Source organism: Lagenorhynchus albirostris, chromosome 6 (genome assembly GCF_949774975.1).
Source record: "Lagenorhynchus albirostris chromosome 6, mLagAlb1.1, whole genome shotgun sequence".
NCBI lineage: Eukaryota > Metazoa > Chordata > Mammalia > Artiodactyla > Delphinidae > Lagenorhynchus > Lagenorhynchus albirostris.
The window spans coordinates 66,161,104-66,182,569 of NC_083100.1; the positions used below are offsets into that span (position 1 = coordinate 66,161,104).

At 35.7% G+C, this 21,466-nt stretch overlaps 1 protein-coding gene across 1 annotated transcript in view; it reads right to left on the bottom strand.

The window, feature by feature from the left end:
- The window catches only part of CSRNP3 (cysteine and serine rich nuclear protein 3), a 69,285-nt gene extending 49,551 nt beyond the window's left edge, over nt 1-19,734 (bottom strand). Inside the window, exon 1 of the mRNA XM_060152735.1 lies at nt 19,557-19,734. Within this exon, the coding sequence (XP_060008718.1) occupies nt 19,557-19,704 (148 nt within the window). The 5' untranslated portion in view covers nt 19,705-19,734. The remainder of the gene's footprint in view (nt 1-19,556) is intronic.
- Nucleotides 19,735-21,466: the final 1,732 nt, after the last annotated feature.

A 21,466-nucleotide genomic window follows, 5' to 3' on the forward strand; every position in this document is an offset into this window, starting at 1 on the left:
TATTTCAAAAAAAGGATTGAAGAAGGCAAGCGGAACACAAATAAAAATATTTTGGTAGGACGCCTGCAGTAAAAGCTGCCAAGAACAGCTGTGGTTGGAAAAGACTCAGCGTAACACCCAGGACTACAATGATCCACAACTGCTTACCAAGGACTGGTATTTGTTTAGTTTGGCTTCTGATTTCCAGCTTAAGTTGTATCATAACGGGACCATACCCTTCTGTTCTTTCAAACATTGGGGAAATAAAGTAAGAAAACTGAGGTTACTATATAGTGGTCATTGCTCTCCTAAAAGTGTAAGTTTGAAGAAAAGCAGACTAGAAAGAGGTCAGCTAAAGAACTGATCATTACATATATTATACTATATATATACTATATATATAATTATATATGATACAATTATAATTATATAATATAATCATTATATATCATTATATATGAATCATTTTATATACATATATGTATATATATACATATATATCACATGCACACATGAAAGAGAAGATAAAATTAAGGGATGGTAAACAAAGCTTGAGGCCATTTAAGCCATAGGCAACATTGACATTTTGTTGTAGAAAAGGAATTATAATGTAATATCCTTCAGGTAAACTCCTTCTATGAAAATATGTGAGCATTCACTGAATGAAAAAGCACCTTACAAATACCAAACGTAAGATATCAGCCACCACATTTATGGGATACCAATACTACCCACTGTGAGCATATATCACAGAATATAATGGAAAATGAGTCACAATATATCAAGGGTGTGCTTGCAGTATTTTGCAAATTCTATAGCAATATTATTATTATTATTTTATTTTTATTTTTATTTTTTTTGCGATACGCGGGCCTCTCCCTGCTGTGGCCTCTCCCGTTGTGGAGCACAGGCTACGGACGCACAGGCTCAGCGGCCATGGCTCACGGGCCCAGCCGCTCCGCGGCATATGAGATCTTCCCAGACCGGGGCACGAACCCGTGTCCCCTGCATCGGCAGGCGGACTCTCAACCACTGTGCCACCAGGGAAACCCTCTATAGCAATATTTAAATAAAAGTCTTTTCTGCTTTATTATCCTTCTAAATAATTCTTAAACATTTATGTAGTATTGATTTGAACAGAGTAATCTATTTGGAAGCGACAGAGGCAACTATGCGATACTAATAAGTGCTGAATGGTCTACCTTATCAATCCCATTGGACATACCCTTATTTCTGAATAAATCATATTTGAGGATCTAGAATAATGTTTTTTCAATGTTTTCAACACTGAGGATCCCTTTTAATATCAATATTACCATTCCCCACATTATCTTTTAATTGCGAAATACACACCAAAAAAGCCACTTTGTACTTGTAATCAGTTTAAGTGAATACATTTCATTCAACTACGACAGCATAGATTTCAAAAAAAAACAAAGAAAATTAAAAATATTTATTAACTTTACAAGGTTTCATTCTTTTTTTCTTTTTTTGAACAGTAGATGACCAGATACCTTAGATAATTTTTAGAAGGTTATAAGCTCTGGCTGGATCAAATTGATTAAAAAGAAAAACTAAAAATTTAAAGTGCTTATATGCTTTATCCAATAACATTTATAGAAAATGATGTATCAAGTAATTATTAACTAAATACAAAGCTGCTTTAATTCTACTTTTTAAAAATTTTGCAATTAAATATTTTTGCTTAGGTGATATATAAAATCTCTAAAAACAAGAGAAGAAAAAAGGTTGCATTTCCTGTGGGTGCCCATTTCAGATACATGCCCTTCATCTGAGAATTTTTCTTTGATTTCCAAGCCTTGCTCTTACTAAGCATCTACTCCTCCAACCAGAGTAGTAAGTTTAGTCTTATTAATAATCAAATGAATGACTTCACTAGTAAGTTTAAAAGAATTCTTTAAATTCTTTTTCCTTGGAACTTCTAAGTCCTTCTGACTTAGGTGGTTGTATAAGCAATTCAGTAACTTCATCAGATTGAGCGAGTAGAGAAACAGCACAGGTCAAAATTACCTACACCAGCATATTTGCCAGTGAATAAACTCTAGGATACAAGGCAAGCATTTCTGAGCCTCCAACTCTCCTCTTTTTGATAATGCTTTACATTGTGTGTACAGAACTTTATAACTGATTTGTAAAAAAACTTACTGGGGTATAGTTGCTTCACAGTGTTGTGCTACTTTCTACTGTACAGCAAAGTGAATCAGCCACATGTATACACATATCCTCTCCCTTCTGGATTCCATCTAGGTCACCACAGAGTATTGAGTAGAGTTCCCGTGCTATACAGCAGGCTCTCACTAGTTATCTATTCCATACATAGCAGTGTATACATGTCAATCTCAATCTCCCAATTCATCTCACGCCCCCTTCTCCCCCTTGGTGTCCATACGTTTGTTCTCTACATCTGTGTCTCTGTTTCTGCTTTGCAAGAAAGCAGGAATAGAGAAAGGTTCATCTGCACCATTTTTCTAGATTTCACATATATGCATTAATATATGATATTTGTTTTTCTCTTTATGACTTACTTCACTCTGTATGAGAGTCTCTAGGCCCATCCGTGTCTCTACAAATGACCCAATTTCGTTCCTTTTAATGGCTGAGTAATATTCCACTGTGTATATGTACCACATCTTCTTTATCCATTCCTCTGTTGATGGACATTTAGGCTGCTTCCATATCCTGGCTTTTGTAAATAGTGCTGCAGTGAACACTGGGGTGCATGAGTCTTTTTTAATTATGGTTTTCTCAGGGTATATGCCCAGTAGTGGGATTGCTGGGTCATATTGTAGTTCTATTTTTAGTTTTTTAAGGAAACTCCATACTGCTCTCCAGAGTGGCTGTATCAATTTACATTCCCACCAACAGGGCAAGAGGGTTCCCTTTTCTCCACACCTTCTCCAGCATTTACTGTTTGTAGACTTTTTGATGATGGCCCTTCTGACTGGTGTAAGGAGATACCTCATAGTAGTTTTGATTTGCATTTCTCTAATAATTAGTGGTGTTGAGCATCTTTTCATGTGCCTCTTGGCCATCTGTATGTCTTCCTTGGAGAAATGTCTATTTAGGTATTCTGTCAATTTTTCGATTGGGTTGTTTATTTGATATTGAGCTGCATGATCTGTTTGTATATTTTGGAGATTAATCCCTTGTCAGTTGCTTTGTTTGCAAATATTTTCTCCCATTCTGAGGGTTGTCTTTTCGTCTCGTCTATGGTTTCCTTTGCTGTGCAAAAGCTTTTAAGTTTAATTAGGTCCCATTTGTTTATTTTTCTTTTTATTTTCAATACTCTGGGAGGTGGGTCAAAAAAGATCTTGCTGTGATTTATGTCAAAGAGTGTTCTTCCTATGTTTTCCTCTAAGAGTTTTATACTGTCCGGTCTTAAATTTAGGTCTTTAATCCACTTTGAGTTTATTTTCATGTATGGAGTTAGGGAGTGTTCTAATTTCATTCTTTTACATGTAGCTGTTCAGTTTTCCCAGCACCACTTATTGAAGAGACTGTCTTTTCTCCATTGTATATTCTTGCCTCCTTTGTCATAGATTAGGTGACCATATGTGTGTGGGTTTATCTCTGGGCTCTTATCCTGTTCCATTGATCTATATTTCTGTTTTTGTGCCAGTACCATACTGTCTTGACTACTGTAGCTTTGTAGTATAGTCTGAAGTCAGGGAGCCTGATTCCTCCAGCTCTATTTTTCTGTCTCAAGATTGCTTTGGCTATTCAGGGTCTTTTGTGTTTCCATACAAATTAAAACATTTTTCTTCTTCTAATTCTGTGAAAAATGCCATGGTAATTTGATAGGGATTGCACTGAATCTGTAGATTACTTTGGGTAGTATAGTCATTTTCAAAATATTGAGTCTTCCAATCCAAGAACATGGTATATATCTCTCCATCTGTTGTGTCATCTTTGATTTCTTTCATCAGTATCTTATAGTTTTCTCAGTACAGGTCTTTTGCCTCCTTAGGTAGGTTTATTCCTAGGTATTTTCTTTTTGTTGCAATGGTAAATGGGATTGCTTCCTTAGTTTCTCTTTCTGATCTTTCATTTTTAGTGTATAGGAATGCAAGAGATTTCTGTGCATTAATTTAGTATCCTGAAACTTTACCAAATTCATTGATTAACTCTAGTAGTTTTCTGGTGGCATCTTTAGGATTTTCTATGTATAGTATCATGTCATCTGCAAACAGTGACAGTTTTACTTCTTTTCCAATTTAGATCCCTTTTATTTCTTTTTCTTCTCTAACTGCCATGGCTAGGACTTCCAAAACTATGTTGAATAATAGCGGTGAGAGTGGACATCCTTGTCTTGTGCCTGATCTTAGAGGAAATGGTTTCAGTTTTTCACCATTGAGAATGATGTTTGCTGTGGGTTTGTCATATATGGCCTTTATTATGTTGAGGTAGGTTCCCTCTACGCCTACTTTCTGGAGAGTTTTTATCATAAAAGGGGGTTGAATTTTGTCAAAAGCTTTTTCTGCATCTATTGAGATGATCATATGAGGTTTTTTTTGTTTTGTTTTGCGGTACCCAGGCCTCTCACCATTGTGGCCTCTCCTGTTGCGGAGCACAGGCTCCGGACACGCAGTCTCAGTGGCCATGGCTCACGGGCCTAGCCGCTCCGCGGCACGTGGGATCTTCCCGGACCAGGACACGAACCCGTGTCCCCGGCATCAGCAGGCGGACTCTCAAACACAGCACCACCAGGGAAGCCCGATCATATGGCTTTAAAAAGATAAGGTCTCTCATTGTTTTTGACACTTTCTTGATTTTGCCAGCAGCCATGAGGTACACTATAGGGGGAAAATCACATGTGGCCCCAACCAACTAACTCACCAAGAAGCACTCTTTACTCCCTAGGCTCACTCCTAATGTAATGAAATATTTTGTGGTAGCAAAAAGGGTCAGTTGTAATCTTCAGATTGTGTGAATCTGACTTGAAAGAAGTTTAGGTAAGTAGAAAAAAAATACCTCGTAATTTTTCACTTCACAACTCAGTAAGTGGAAAATTAGGACACAGAAGAGGGGATTTTCCTACAATCCCTCATCTACTCTGCATTCTTTTAGGAATAATTTTAGGTAAAATTATAAATTATATATTATATAAACTAGATATATATATAATTATATAATAAATATATATAAATATATAATATTTATATATTATAATAAAAATATATAATAAATATAAAATTATATAAACTAGAGCTTCGGCTCTAGTTCTCTTTTTGTTGCTCTTTTGCTTGATTTCATTGGAGCTCTTCTTTAATTCATATATGTAGAACACTACTGGGGCCCCACAAACCTTCTCTTAGAAACCAAGTCACTCACTATGCTGGCTGTGATTGACAGCTTTATGGCTTTAAAGCCCTGATATTAACCATCCCCAAAGAAAGAATGTGAAGGGTGGGTCTAAATGAAAAGGAATGTGTTCCTAACATATTACGGCACTTTTGAACAGCCTCCCAAACTCATACCACATAAATAACAAGATTCACAAGGATAATCCACCATAATCCTACTGTATACTTCTTTTTCCACCTCTAATACATTACCAAATCATTCTTTAAGCCCAACTCAAAATTTGGGTCTCCTAATAAACCTTTTATAATTAACCTCAGAGCATTTCCCATCCCTGTGAAGGCTATTATTTCTAGCACTCCATAATCCTTCCACATATATAATTTTCTCTGCATGGGCTGTACACAGGGCAAAGAGGTGAATGGATAGCAAACGTGTCCTGATGCTGGCTTCACAATTATATGAAATGGTGTAATCTGTGTAAATGTCAATTTGTTTAGTTCTTGGTTCATACTGTCTTTCTGCTGCTATTGCCCCTAAATAACAAAGGTGCCTAACTTTGTGAATTTCAGAGTCCAATTAAATGAAAGAACTGTTTGGGTGTTGTTAGTAAATATTTGCTAACACTGATGACAATGAGAGCTATGTTAATAAGATAACACACTTCAATTTCCAAGAGGGGGAAAAAGACACTCTTAGTTTTTCAAGCATCTGCTTAAAGATAGCATAGCAAATGACCTATCACAACTGTGCTGAAAACTCACAGATGGAACATTTTTGTTGGTATATCATATGGGACTATGATCTGTGTACAAAGATCATTGAGCACCACACACTTTGAACTCTGTTTTTCTGTTGCTGTGGAACATTTTCGTTTATTTGTCCTCTAGCCCATTTCTGTAGAATTGGAGAATAGACAGTGTAGCTATATGATCAGAATTGGGGGTAGCCTGTGTCAGCGGAGGAGAAGGAAGCTGATGCAGTTGTCAGTCTGGAATTGTGCCTGATATTCACACTCAAATTCTAACTGAGCTAACTGACCACAAATCAGACAAAAGCTTACAGCATAAAAAGACCTGAAATGGTTGAGAAACATAAGAGAAAAGCCGGATTATTTTTTTTAATATTTAAATATCTATAAATTATTGCCCAGATTATTTTTTCATTTTAGTGTAATGAGTGGCTTTCCCCTCTATTTCTTACAGTTTTAAGAATTTGTAATGAGTCAATATTTATGAAAATTAACAAAATACCATTTTTTCAGTTAAGAAACATTAAAATTTTATACTCAGGGCATTCAAAAGGATAAAGGAAAAGTGCAAAATAATTTTTAAATCCACAAAAAACTGCTGGGTTTAACAATAATCATAGAGCTAACCAAGTAGTTAACAACTGGCTCTCCATAAAAATACATTTATTTATATAAAGAATGCATAGCCCATGATTTGCAAATAATAAAATATAAATATTCTTTATTGTAATTCTATTTAATCAATTGATTCTCACAGAATCAATTATTAATTGACTTTTGCCTAATTTTTGTATCTATCACCAACTTCTGGTTGCAATTGATAGATGAATGTAGTTAGATATGAATACTGATTGATATTTTCATTTAAGTAAATGGGTAAAAGGAAAATGAAATATCAAAAACATGTTGAAACTTCACTCATTCATCAATGACATGAATGACTTCTCTCTTAAGTAGAATAATAATTTTTGATGACTAGAAGAATATTCACGTTTTTGTGCTATTCACAATGTAAAAGGTACAGAAATGATATAATTTTAATTTGCATTTTTTCCATCACTCTTCCATTGCACAATCTACAAAACAATAAATGCATAGCCCTGATGTGTGGTATTTGCCAATTTCTGTGGAGTAAATAACTCCATCATGGCTGGCAAGTAAATATAATTTTATTTCAATATAATATTTATGGGAATAACTCAAAGTACAAAATAAACATACAAGCAAAAGCAAAACAGCTCTCATGATAACCATCAAAACAGTGTAAAACAGTATTGTTAGAATTTCACTGTTTTGATGATTATGGTGACATTTTTAAGATTATTTAAAAATCAAAATGGAGTAACTATGATTCAGGCATCCAAAATGGAGCCAGGTTACCATTGTAGATGTGGTTTCAGACCCATTCCTGCATCACTGAGAACTTGAATTTTCTCTAAACTGTATCAAACTGAAGGACACCACCAGCCATTTTCAAAACAATATCTGCTAGCAGCTGCTAGCTGCAACCTTGTAGTTTCAAAGTCCCACCTCTACCTTTGCAACTATGTAATCATTTCAGACCCCAAACAAATCCTTGCTTAACAAGCACCCTTAGTTCTTGCCAGCTCCAGTCCTAATTACTGACAAACAACTTATGGAACCTTGTAGTTTTTTTGCCTTTGTAAGCCTTCCCCATTTTGTAGTCCTAGCAAACACAATTCAAGTGCTTCTTAAATCTGTTGTCTCCCAGGCTGCAGTCTTAACAAACCCCAAATAAATTCCTCTTTATTTCAATCAGGTCTCCGTTTCTGAAAATTTGGTTACCACTACAAGCAATATTTTCACCCATATGTCCTCAAAACTTTGGACAAATGAATGCAGCTTATATAATACTCTGACATATACTCCTTTACACATGCATAGTTCTATTATTCAAGAATTCTAAGGTAATTGATTTTGCTACTCTATACAAAACACAAATTTGAAAATTGGAGAACTAAATGATTACCAAGAATAACCACAAAAATAATATTTAAAAAATCTTTGCATGTGGCAAATTTGTATTTAATATTTTGGCAAGGATCTTGTGGTTTTTTAAGTATTACACAGACAATATAAAGGTAGTCTTTATTAAAAGCAAGAGCATATATGATAAATTATAAATGTTTTTACTTTTTAGGCAATACTAATAAAAGCTGTACAATGAAGACTTTCTTGAATTAATGATTTTATTTTATACTTAGAAAATTAAATCACACCCACATAGATTTCTGCAAGGGTTAAATTCAAGCCTAGATTAAGAAGCAAATCAGAGAAGAAAAAGATTTCATTGAGCAGGTCCTTTGAGGCTTCCATAGAAAGGGAAAGGTGCATGGTTAAGAGTGGAGGCACTGGAAGGAAGCTGGCCAGGGTTTGAATGTGGTTCTGCCACTTATTAAAAACAGGACCCTGAGGGCTTCCCTGGTGGCGCAGTGGTTGAGAGTCTGCCTGCTGATGCAGGGGACACGGGTTCGTGCCCTGGTCCCGGAAGATCCCACATGCCGTGGAGCGGCTGGGCCCGTGAGCCATGGCCACTGAGCCTGCGCGTCCAGAGCCTGTGCTCCGCAACGGGAGAGGCCACAACAGTGAGAGGCCCGTGTACCACCAAAAAAAAAAAAAAAACAAACAAAAAAGAAAAAAACAGGACCCTGAAAAAAGTCACTAACCTTCTCTGAGTTCCAGTTCCTTCATGTGAAAAATTAGGATTAAAAGTAATAGGCATTAACTGTATAAATGCATGTAAAGTATAGCAGTAAACATCATTTTTTTAAATCTCACATTTCTTTTACCATTTGAAAGGAAACCCACCCTTCTTGCCAGGTTGCAATGGACTCTGCCTCTTAACTGGAAACTTTAAGAGATGCTAACTGGAACAGTAGCAATTGGTTTTTTAATACACATTCTTATTTATTACTTGTTTGCTGTCTGTGCTTCGGGCCTGAGCCAAGCACACGCCTCTACCCTATGATGCTTTTCCTGCTTACTACCCTTTTCCTTTCCTAATCCCATATTCTGAGTATATAAGTATACATTTTCAGTGCAATCGGCTGCATTATCTTCTTTCTCCCTCCCTTCCTCTCCCCTCCTTCCTTCCCTCTCTGACTTTTAAGCCTCAAGTTACTATCCATTTCTTCTAGTAAATTGTCCTTGATAAATGTTATAGAAAATTTTCCAGAAATACCTGTGCCAACACTTATTTCTCTGTCCTGGTATTTACACAAAAGTCACACTCTCTTGATGTTCTGATGGTATCTAGAATTCAGGAGAATAAGTCCAAAAGACATCAAACACCTGCTGTGACTATTTCCCGTAAATCCTATCCTAGAGTGCACTCATAAAAGCTCTCACGTTTCCATTAAGATGGTCTACAAGAGAGCTCTGCAAATGGCTGATGCTAATGAGATCATAGATATTTTTAAAGCCTGATGTGGTCAATCAAAGGGGAGGCAGCTGACAAGACACCCTCTTCTCTGCAGCTCTGAAGCACTTCCTGCGGGGAAGTGGGCCTGGCTGGGAGGTGCCACAATGCCCAGCCTTACACCCTCAGTCATAACAACGTCAGCAACTCTTCTTCCCTGTTCCTTTTACTCTAAAAAGAAAATGTCATTCAGAAAAAGACTAAGTGCTTCAGCTTCAGAAAAACCTAAGAGGACAAAATTCTGACTATCTGCCCTGCAATTTAAACACAAAGGAAAGAGTTAGTCAGCCAATACAGCTTATTTACTTTGAACCCAACCCATGTAATATTTACTGAGTGTCTCTCATTTGAAATGGAATCTATGTGCTATTTTATTAATTAACAGTAGATTATACTATATTTCCTAAACAGTTAGGAGATGTTTTCAGAAGTCTGAGAAGTGATGCTCGAATGAGAAAGACTGTTAATGCTGTTTTCAACAATAATTATGGGAAACAATATGATATAATAATACAGAAGTACAGGTTCCAGAGTCACACTGACATAAAGACTAAAAGCTGGCCCCACTACATATTAGCTTTGTGATTCTGGGCAGTTACTTAAAATCAGCATCAGATGCTTCATAGGTTATGCTAATTAAGATAACATACATAAAATGTAAGTGCAGTCCCTCGCACTGAGTGTTTAATGAAAGTTCAATAAATGGCAGCTAGTACTGCTATGACTACTATTCTGAACCCTTATGACTTTTTAGGACTAATGCCAGCAAGAGTGGAGAATATACTTTGGAAATTCTTACTTCCATAGCTGTTGTGTTGAATCTCATGATATCCTCTGAATAATGTTCCAATGCCTAGGCCAGGAGTAGCAAACAGGTAGTTAGTAAACTGAATACAACCTCAAGAAGAATTTCATTGGATTAGACAGGTTTATTGTTATTATTGTTACCATTAAGTCTAATTCCTTTTAGGGAGGTATACTCTAGATCCGCCATACCTTCATGTCATACACCTGGATGCTTTCTCACAGTTCTATGACTTGCCTGGTTCTGAAGATATTTGGATTTGCATCTCTAATCTATATCTTTTCCAGACTTCTCTCCCAGCCTACCAAAACCACAGCTATCATATGTCTCCTTCCCTCTGGAGAGTTATTCTCTGCATAGGTAGTTTTCCAAAATAACTGTTAATAAAATTTGTGTTGTCCCTCATTGGAACCATTATCATCATCATAGCTAACACTTCTTGGGCACTTACTAAATATCAAGTACAATGTAAAGCATTTTGCCTATATCGCCCATTTAAGCCACCATTTAACTTATAATGTAGATACTATTTTTTATTGGTATTTATAGATGAGGAAACTCAACATCAGAGATACTACCTTACTTGCCCCTGAGTAGACAATCTTTGATGAGAATATAAGCAATTTGAGTATAGACATTACATTTTTAACTACTAGATAGACTACATAGGCCACCTATATGTGGAATTTTTTTTTTTTTTTTTTTGCGGTACGCGGGCCTGTCACTGCCATGGCCTCTCCCATTGCAGAGCACAGGCTCCGCGCCCATGGCTCACGGGCCCAGCCGCTCTGTGGTACGTGGGATCTTCCCGGACCGGGGCACGAACCCGTGTCCCCTGCATTGGCAGGCGGACTCTCAACCACTGCGCCACCAGGGAAGCCCTGTGGATTTCAATAGACATTCCAAAGGAATCATCCCAAAGCGATTACATTAATGGTGGGAATTCCAATTATGTGGTAGAAGATATTTTAGGACAGAAAAGCCTCTTAAAGTATACTGCCTAAATGCCTGTACATTCTGTGGACAAGCAGGGTTGACCCTATCAATATTAAAACACAATTAGCACATAAATGAGACAAATGTAGATATTTAGTTTTATAAATAACATTCCATGGCTTCAAATGACTATGCATTTTAAACATATTCCAGATAAATCATTCCTTCCAATGCATCATTCTTTTGCAGCTTTCTTTAGAAATTTTTAGTTAGAATATTCCTTTGTGGTAATGAGATGTTCTGGAGTGTTCACTTATACATCTCAGATAAAGACAGCTTTGAAGATAATTTTTAAAATTGTAAGTATATGAATATTCTATTTATTTTCCAACATTTCACTGTCAACAGAACAACATACACAACTCCTTATTCCAACCATCATTACTTAATTTTACTCAGTCCTTATGAAACTGTCTTTTTTACAGTTCTAATGTACTATTCTTTGAGTGCATTATCTGTTTAATCAAGACAGCCCAAAATGTCATCAATTAAAATAACCCACATGATTGTCTTCTTTTTGGGGGGTGGAACCTACAAACTAAAAGCACCAGATGGAATATTCTATTGGACTTGTATATAGGTACACTAATAGTACACAAGCATAAACACTGAAAACACAAAGATGTCCTCAAATACAATGCTATAAATAACTCAAGCAAAAAAGACTACCAGAGGCATATTATATTTGGAGGGAAAAAGGATTACCTGAATCTTATGCAATTTAAAATTTTCACATTTTTCACATTTTTCAAATGAAAAAACATGATATAATCACGGTCAGAGCTACTTGTAACAGAACTAAAACTAGATTGAGGATCTTCTGGCTCCTTGGTTGTGGCTTTTTCAGTTACAACAAATTGAAGGAATTTGCAGTAGAGTCTCATTCTCACAAATTCACCTGATGCACTAGGGAAAGCAAAATCATAGCAAACCTAAATATTTTTCTTTTACAATAGCTCCCACACACAAGCAGCTACTTTACTGATAAATAAAGAAACAATGTTCTATATTAACACCATAGAAGAGGCAAAAATGTTATGTGGGATTTACTGTATATACACTGTAACAGTGTATAGTGTTAATATTTTGCATACTTATTTTAGATTGCTCCTTTTAAAATATAAGTGAAAGTGAGAAAGTACAGCTAAAGCAGCCACCACCCCTTCTTATATCCTTTCTCTCTAGAGTAACCAATCCCCACATTGTTGTGTATCAGCCCTTCCTATGTATATTTTTACTTCCATAAAATAGAGTGTTGTCTGTGTGTTTTAATTATGTAAGTACTGTCTTATTTGCAACTTGTGTATTTCACTCAACAGTGTGTATATATATATATATACACACACACACACACACACACACGTACGTTGTATACATATATATAAACCTGACTCTTCAGTTCAATCTGTTATCCAATATTTATTAAGTGCCTACTAGATACTAGGCATACAAAGACTGAGTTCCTGCCTTTGATGAGCTTACACTCATTCCTTTAAAACTCATTTTGACGGCTCTGCTTAAAGGTAGAATGTAAGGACATGCAGATAAGGACAAATAGGAAGGTAGCATTCACAATGAAGGCAAGGTGATCTGTTGAATATGAGGTAGGAGGTGGAGGGACTTGATGAGTCTGATGAACACTCTGCTCTTTGAGATAGAAAAGAAAATGACCGTGGACACCTTAGGAGGATGTTTTGTGGCAGTAACAGGCAGCTGAGTTTGAAAACATACAGTTTCGTCATTTTCTCCAAAACTTCCTTAAAGTGTTCGGATGTTTTGAATAAAAAGGAAATATGGAGCGAAGGATATGGGAGGAAAATGGTTGAGTCCAAGACTCCAAAAAAAAAAAAAAGCTGAAATAATGGAGCAAATGTAAAGGGTGGAGTGGAAAGATATGTAAAGACAAGACGTGGGTGTTATGTTGGGGGAAAACAGGATGAGGTAAAAAAAATGGGTAGGGGGAGAAAGGAAGTGGAAGGAAAACAGGTTATGGTCTGAGTTTGGAACACTGAAATTTGATATTTCGGTGATAGAGCTGTACTAGTTTATAGAACTATCCTGGGTGAAGCTGTGGACGTAAGCAGCTATATGGAGTGGAGGTAAAGGACGTGAATGGAATGGAAGACTCCAGAATAGAGGTGGTCAAGGAAACATGAGGCTAATGGTTCAATGAGTTCAACATGGCTACTGACATCATGGCTTGGTGGGCAAAACTGAGATGGAAAGAAGTTAGAAAACCATTGCCAAAGGTTTTGAATGTTGGTGAAATACCAGGAGATTCAGGCAAAGAGTATGAGTATCATGAGAGATGTGGTAAAGTGTTCATGGAGAAAGAAATATTTGATATGAGCCTTGTAGCAGGTACATAACTTTATAGTTAGAGATTGAGAGGCAGAGTAGAAGACATTTCAACCTGAAGGATGGTCTAAGTAAGGTCAGAGGAGGCAGCAATGGTTGACTATTTCTGATTTATCATACTGCATCTCTCAGATCTCTCAGATGAAATGATCTGAAAATAATTCCACTGTATCAGCCAATGGCTTTTATAGTACATTCAAGTGAGTATTTTCCAAATGGACCACTAACTCGTATCTATTTCCTCCACTCGTAATTGTGCCAACTACTTAAACTCCCACATTTCCACTAAACTAAACTTAATACTTAATGACTCAACTGGTCCATGTCTGGTGTTCAGATAGGGACATGACCTAGTATAATAGATCTGCAACTGGTTCCAGGTCTGATCTCACAAGGCCAGGCTATTTGGTTCTTTTCCAACATAAGGAGCTGCAGAGTCAGAGTCTGGAGATGTCTTAATTTAATAGCTCATCAGAGGTGCCTTGACCTACGCTGCTTATCTTTTCCCACTTGGTGTCTGCTCTAACTTAAGATGCTATTTTGATCCTTGTTCTTAGAACCATATTATTACAGGGTAGTAAGGAGCTTTTGAGGGTCATGTGGTCCTAAGTCCTGCTCAAAGACTTCCCTAAAATTTCTATGTTCAGTTTCTGCCTTAACACTCCTCCATTGTTTGAAAAATCACTGATCTAGGGATAGATTGCTATGTTTGTCTTTGCTATAGTAAGTTCTCAAATTAATACCACAATGCTGAGTAGACATGATCTGTCACTGTATCTCTGAGTTGTATTTATTACTTGTAGTCTATCATTTTGACATGTCTGAAAGCACCTACCACAGAGACTGTAACATAAGATACACTATATTTGTCAAAACTGAATCTAGATTTTCAATGCATTTTAACTGCTCGGTAAAGAGAATAGATATGTTTTGGTCATACTTCCACTACAAAGTTTCATGTCAAGATCTGATTTCTTTTGATTTTTTGTCTCTAATCCCACTATGAAATGTGCAGTCATTGTGAGGGAAATGACATTGGAGGAAGACTGTGACTTGGGTGCACATGGCAGCGTATTTATGCCTGTTTATTCAGAGAGAAAAGAGAGGGAAGTAAGAAAGAAAGGAAGGAAGGAGGGAGGAAAACATTAAAATCTCAGCCATTGGATAAATTAATAATATATCTCTGAATGTTAATTTCTACTTTTATAAAATGGGTACAATAATGGCTCCTAATCACACAACAACTTTAGGATATCAAATGAACCCAAGAATGTGAAAGTGTAAATTAGAAACTCTTATCCCTATATAAGACATACACTACCTGTTTTCGTGTGCAATTTAGAATACCTATCATTTTGCCTTTTGATATTTCCACTTCCTAAATACTATATATTTATCTGTAGAAACACTCTGTTTCAGGAAAAATGTGTTCCTTTCATCATACAGCTTCTCATTACTCGTGTGAAGCGCCAGGAACCTTGAGAGGGCAGAAAAAAAAAATCATTCCAGCTTCTCTGTAGCTCTCCTTTTGACAGCACTCAAGTACAGGCTGATTGGCTATAGAGCCACAGGGATTTGATGAAACAAAGTGTTCCACAGCAATACAGAATCCAGCTACTTCTATCTCAAGGGAAGTATAAGATATGACCTTGGTTCATTGCTGGTAAGTATGCTAGTTGCCTAGCAAAACTCAAAAGTCCAAGGTAAAAGCCATATGCCTTTACTGATTTATCTTTCGAAGCTTTTACTATCATAATGTGATGTGCTGCAAGTTGAATAGCTTATAGAAAGCTTAGGATAGATGGAATTTTCTACTACCATAGCTGCTGACTTGTACCACACAGTTTTATCAATTCCTATATTTGCAATGATAACAAAATGTTATGTTATACAATATGTTAATGCTTATAAAGCACTGAGTGCATCTGACATTTTAAACTTGAAAGATGAGCTCATGATGAGTGAGATTTAAATAACTGTATCTTAAAAGATCTCAGTGTGAAGCTAAATTTGGTTTCCTAATACTATACAAATTTGATAGTCATCAAAAATCCTTTTTTACTCTAAGGTAACTACTTTTTTTCTTGAAAGTAGAAAAATATATTAAAGAAATAAGATTCATCAATAACAATATTTCTAAAAATGCATGTTCATAGATTCATATGCAGATAAGATCACTGTACTTTAGCTGAAAAAATAAATAAAACATTTTATAAAAATTTGTGCATCAATTTGGGGCTAGCAAATAATCTGAAATACATTTCTAGAAACAAGAAACCTTTTAAACTATTTTTTTTACATTGGTTAACATGTTCAGATCTTTTATATAGCAAATATTTGAGGGAGAATTTTTGTTTTTTGATTTTTGGGTTTTTTTTCTCTCACTTTTTCTTTTTTTCCTTCTCCATAATGTGAATATGGTGAACTAAACAGACTATTAAATCAAAAAGGCACTTTTTATTAAATCAATCATTTAATTATCTCTAAAAATCATGAAAAATCTCCGCCAGATTTCATTTAATACAAAGTTAAATCAGCAATTTCATAAACTAACCATTGCCAACTACCACTGATAATAAATGATGAGTTGAAAATTTCAATAAATTCTTGGGCATCACAAAATATTTCTATTTTCTTCAACAGGAAAAATAACATCTGTTGGACATAACTCATAAAAACCCTTTACTAGTTAGCTGAAGTATTGCATGATTTAGCTGATCATGCCATTTGCTTACATAAACACAATCAGAACTACAGTTATCATTTTAGTTTAAATTTAAAATTTCTTTGTTGTGGGACGTATAAATATTAACTGAAATAAAAATTAATAAATATGAAAATTAATCTATCATTCTAATACTTCAACAAATCAAATCGTTTTCAGTTTTCAAAGCACCTTACCATTCTTTGCCATTACGATACAGAGACTTTCCCTGACAGTGTAGGTAAAATTTTGTGTTCTGCTTTTCTTAACATTATCTCCTGTCTTCATACCTATCATGTAAATTAATTAATTGTATAAGCTACCATAACTTAATGCATCATTTCCCCACTCTTAGACATGTTACCTTCTTCTTCCCTGCCCCAGTTCCCATTTTTTGTTATTTCCCTCAAGAACCAACATTTTCAGTTATGCACTTTTCCCCATGTTTTTGATGTTTCCCCCTTCAGATAAATTCTCTGAAGTACAGACTTATAGATATGAATATCATTATGGCTCTTATATTTCCAAAGTGCTAAACAGACACTTTTATAAATTTCATTGCCATCAAAAGCAATATGGATGTATGCAAAATTTGTACTGTGACCTTCACCAGCACTTAGGTATTAGTATTTTCTGTTGAAGGGAGGAACACTAATTTCAAGGAGATGAAATTTCCATGATTTCATACTAATGAAATCTCATTAGTATTATTTTAATCTGTGTTGTTATTACTACTGGTGTTAAATGCTTCAAAATATTTGCTAATCATATTTCCTATCATGTAGATTATGTTTGGGGGTGTGTATCTTAATTTATATAAAAATTTATGTGTTTTTTTATTCGCTATTCAGACAGTAACGCTTTATCATATTAACTGCAAATATTTTTTTTCCAATATAGATTATTTTACTTTGGGATTTTTGGGGATCAGGTATGTTTAATATTTTTATATAAATATGTTAAGTATTTTGCAATGTAACTTTTTTATGTTACTTCAACACTCAGATAACAATCCTACCAAATATGAAACTTCCCCTGTGATTTGATTTTTAAAAATATTTGTCTACTTAATCCATCTGAAATGTATTCTGGCAATGTTGTGAGATGTGTTATCTAAATTTTCCTTTTTCAAACTCTAATACCAAAACCATTTATTAAATACTCCTTTTCCCATTGTTTTATAATGCCCTATTCATATACACTTATGTGTGTGTGTATATATATATATATATATATATATATATATATATATATAAAATTCTTATCTATACTATGTTGAGATTTTCTCTATTTTCCTAGATCTAACATGGTACCGAAAATGTTAAACTATATAATTTTCTACTATTATTTGGTATCTGGAGTGGCTTTTCAACATTTATGGCTTCTTTTAAAAAATATCCCTTTATTCTCATTAGCTTATTTTTCCAAATGGATTTTTATTATTCCATCACCTTCTAAGAAAATCCAGTTGAGGGTTTTATTGAGATTATCCTTTTATATTCATAAATTAATGTGGAAAGCTTTAACAGATTTACCTTTATAAATGTTTACCAGAAACATAACCTGTCTCTTCATTAATTCCAGTATTCTTTTCTAACTCACAATAAATCACATTTTAAAGATATGTCCAATATTACATAACTAAAGGGCAGAGTGAGATAATGGAAAAGGTGAAGGCTATGGGGTGGAACACATAAATATATGGACATATATATACGTGTGTGTGTGTGTATATATGTATGTCTAGGCTTTAATCCTGTGTGATCTTGGGCAAGATGTTTAGCCTCTTTGATCCTCAGTCATTTCCTTCATAAACTGAAAGTAATGGTACTTCCAGGATTGCTATAAAGAATAGGAATAATGTATATAAAACTACTGAATCACAGCATGTACCCAGTAAATGTTAGCTATGAGAATAATTTTTAATATAACATGCGCTTAGTACTTGACATTTTATAAAGTTCCTTCATATGTATTATCTCACTTGCTCTTTGATCTTCACAGAACCCTGTCAGATGATGATGTTGTTGTTATTATCACTGTTAATATTAAGGCCAAATAGGTAAACATATATCTTCTTTTGAATCAAAACACAAGCTCATTTCACATCATAATGATATATGTAAATGTATTTGAAGATCACCTACATCACACAATAACCTTGTCCCTGAATATTTGATGATTTTTTCCTGTTATAATAAGTGTAGTTGCCCTTTCATTATATTTTCTATTCATTTTGCTTGCTTAAAGGAATGCTGTCGATTTTGTATGTTTGTTTTGTGTTCAATAGTTTTACTGAGTTCCTTATTACCTCTTAAAAATATGGTTAATTCTCTTGGTTTTCTGCGTTGTCACATTTCCAAAATAAATTTTATGTTATGGAATCACATATTAATAAAATCAGCTACTTAACTGAAAAATAAAAAAACTAAGACTAGTTATCTATCATATCATAATATATTAAAATCTTCCTGTTGTAAATATAAATTCAAGATTATTTAGCTATTAATAGTCAGTTTCCTTTAGCCTGTAGATTGTATTTCCTTACAAAATCTTCCTGTCAGTCCTTCAAACCTCACCTTGTCTGACAGGAAGGAGTGATGTTACAGTGTGGCAGAAAAAGGAAAAAGAGAAAGCATACACCTTTTTTTCCTTTGTGGGCTTTAAATATTATTCTTAAGGATAAGAGAATAAAGGGATGAGTGGAAAAGAGGTATACACTGCACTCGCACACTTGGGAGAGTTTTGCTGCTTTTTCATTTCTTAACGCATGGTTGGCTATGCTCTTTCCCACTGCACCTAGAACTTCCACTGCCAAATACATCCTCCCCACTTTATGTTTTCCTCCTAGAATATCATTTCAGCTATGGGAGGATACATATTTTTGTGCCTGGACTTGTCCTTCCCCATCTACTGTTGGAGTAGGGTGCTTCCTTTGAAAAGTAATAATAATAAAATGTCATTTTTTCCATTGAATCAGTTGGTTAACACTATCAAATAATCCACTCCCAAAAGCATTCTAAATACAGGAACCCACTGATGCCTCAGAAATATTTCATTTTTACTTAATCATGTTTTGTTTTTAGCTCAACTGTAAAAACAAAAACAAACTAGTAATAAAAGTTAAAAAATGACCAAGATGATACAATTATTTTCACTGTAGAAGCAGACAATCGGTTTCAGGTATAGTTTCCATACTCACGGGGAAAATGATTAGAAGTGGATGGATTGACACTGTCCCCACTGTCAGCACTTTCACTGCTGGAAACTTCATCATCTGATTCCCGCACAGAGGAGCAGGGGGAGGAGCCGTCAACTTCTTCAAACTTCCTCTTTAAAATTCCACTCATCGCTGCAGCGCTGTCACATGTACCTGTAGCAGGAACGGGAGCAACGAAGCATTGAAATATCTGACCGCTGATGTGCAGCCAAGGTCCCGGAGTCATTTTTATGTGGCTTTTTATACATGAGCTGAGCTTTCCCTTGAAAGGATCACTAAGCAGTTTTTTAAAAAACATTTACAAATTAACAAAAATTAAATTAAATATGAGCAGTTGACCATTTGCTTACCAAAATGTATCAACTTTTTTAGACATAGTTCATTTTAATGCAATACCTTTATTCCTTTTTGTTGGCAAATTGAGAAAATCCACCTAAGTCCATAAGATTCTGTATCGAAAATAAACACCAATGTTCCCCAAAGTCCTAAATGATTGCTGGAAGGAACACATGTAAATATGCAAAAACTTCGTACTCAAGTTTTAAAATGTAAGAAACCTAATTAGCTGAGCACTATATGAAATCAGGTCTAAATTTTAGGTAGTTTCCATTGAAATATTACAATAAGGTGAAGTATGTCCCTATGACACCTGGTTGCTGAAGCTGCTGCTACTGTTTCGGAAACCTCCTAAGGCTAGTTAGTTGGGACGTAGCACTAGTTGGGTGGGAAGAGTGAGGTGTGGGTAGTGGATACGGTTTCTCCTAAATCCTTTCTCTAGGATGAATGGGTTTTCCCCTTTCCTTGAGCTGCCTTTTCTCTACCTTCCCCATTTACCTTGACATATACATAGTCAGCTGAAGGGCATAAACTTTCCTTGCAGTGTAAGAATATTTTCAGGAATAACTTATATATAAATTAGCTTAGATATATGTGATGGTCTTACATTGTTAAATTAATTTAACTTAGCTGAAAGTATTGCTAAATTGATTCCATGCATTCTATCTTCCATCTCATTATGTCAGCTGATTTTAACTCTTGTTTGAGTTCTTAGTTACATTACCTAGGCACTGCCCTCAGAAATCTCTGTAATAACCCCTTCTCCGTGCAGATCACAGCAGGCAGCCTGACCAGATCCCCTTAGCTGGGCGAGTTTTCCAAATTTTAGTTCAGTAGTTTTCAAGGTCTGCTACTGGGGTTAGCACCATAAGCATCACCTGGGAGGGAAATGCAAATTCTCTCTCTCTCTCTCTCTTTTTTTTTTTTTGCGGTACGCGGGCCTCTCACTGCTGTGGCCTCTCCCGTTGCAGAGCACAGGCTACGGACGCGCAGGCTCAGCGGCCATGAGTCACGGGCCCAGCCGCTCCACGGCATGTGGGATCTTCCCAGAACCGGGGCACGAACCCATGTCCCCTGCATCGGCAGGCGGACTCTCAACCACTGCGCCACCAGGTAAGCCCCTAAATGCAAATTCTCAAGCCTCGTTCCAGATCTACTGAATCAGAAACTCCCAGAGGGTAGGGCCTAGCACTCTGCTTTATGAAGCCCTCCAGGTGATTCTGATACATCCTCAAATTGGAGGGCCATTTGTCTAATTTCTAGTCTGTTCTCCAGTAGCTCCTTCCTTGGACTTCTCCTTCCTTGGACTTTTCCTTCCTTGGGTGTGTCCACACACCAGCCCTAGAGAGTTATATAACCCAGCACTCAATTCCTAGTCAAAATCTTCTTGGTCCGTCACTGGTGTGAATTCTATAAGTACAGTATTAGATGTCTGTTAAGTATCATTAATTTCAACTTACTCTACTCATCTATTCACGTGTTTAGTAACTGGTATGCATATGCTTGCCACCTTGGGTGGAGTAGGGGATACAAAAAGGAGTAGAATGTGTTACCTG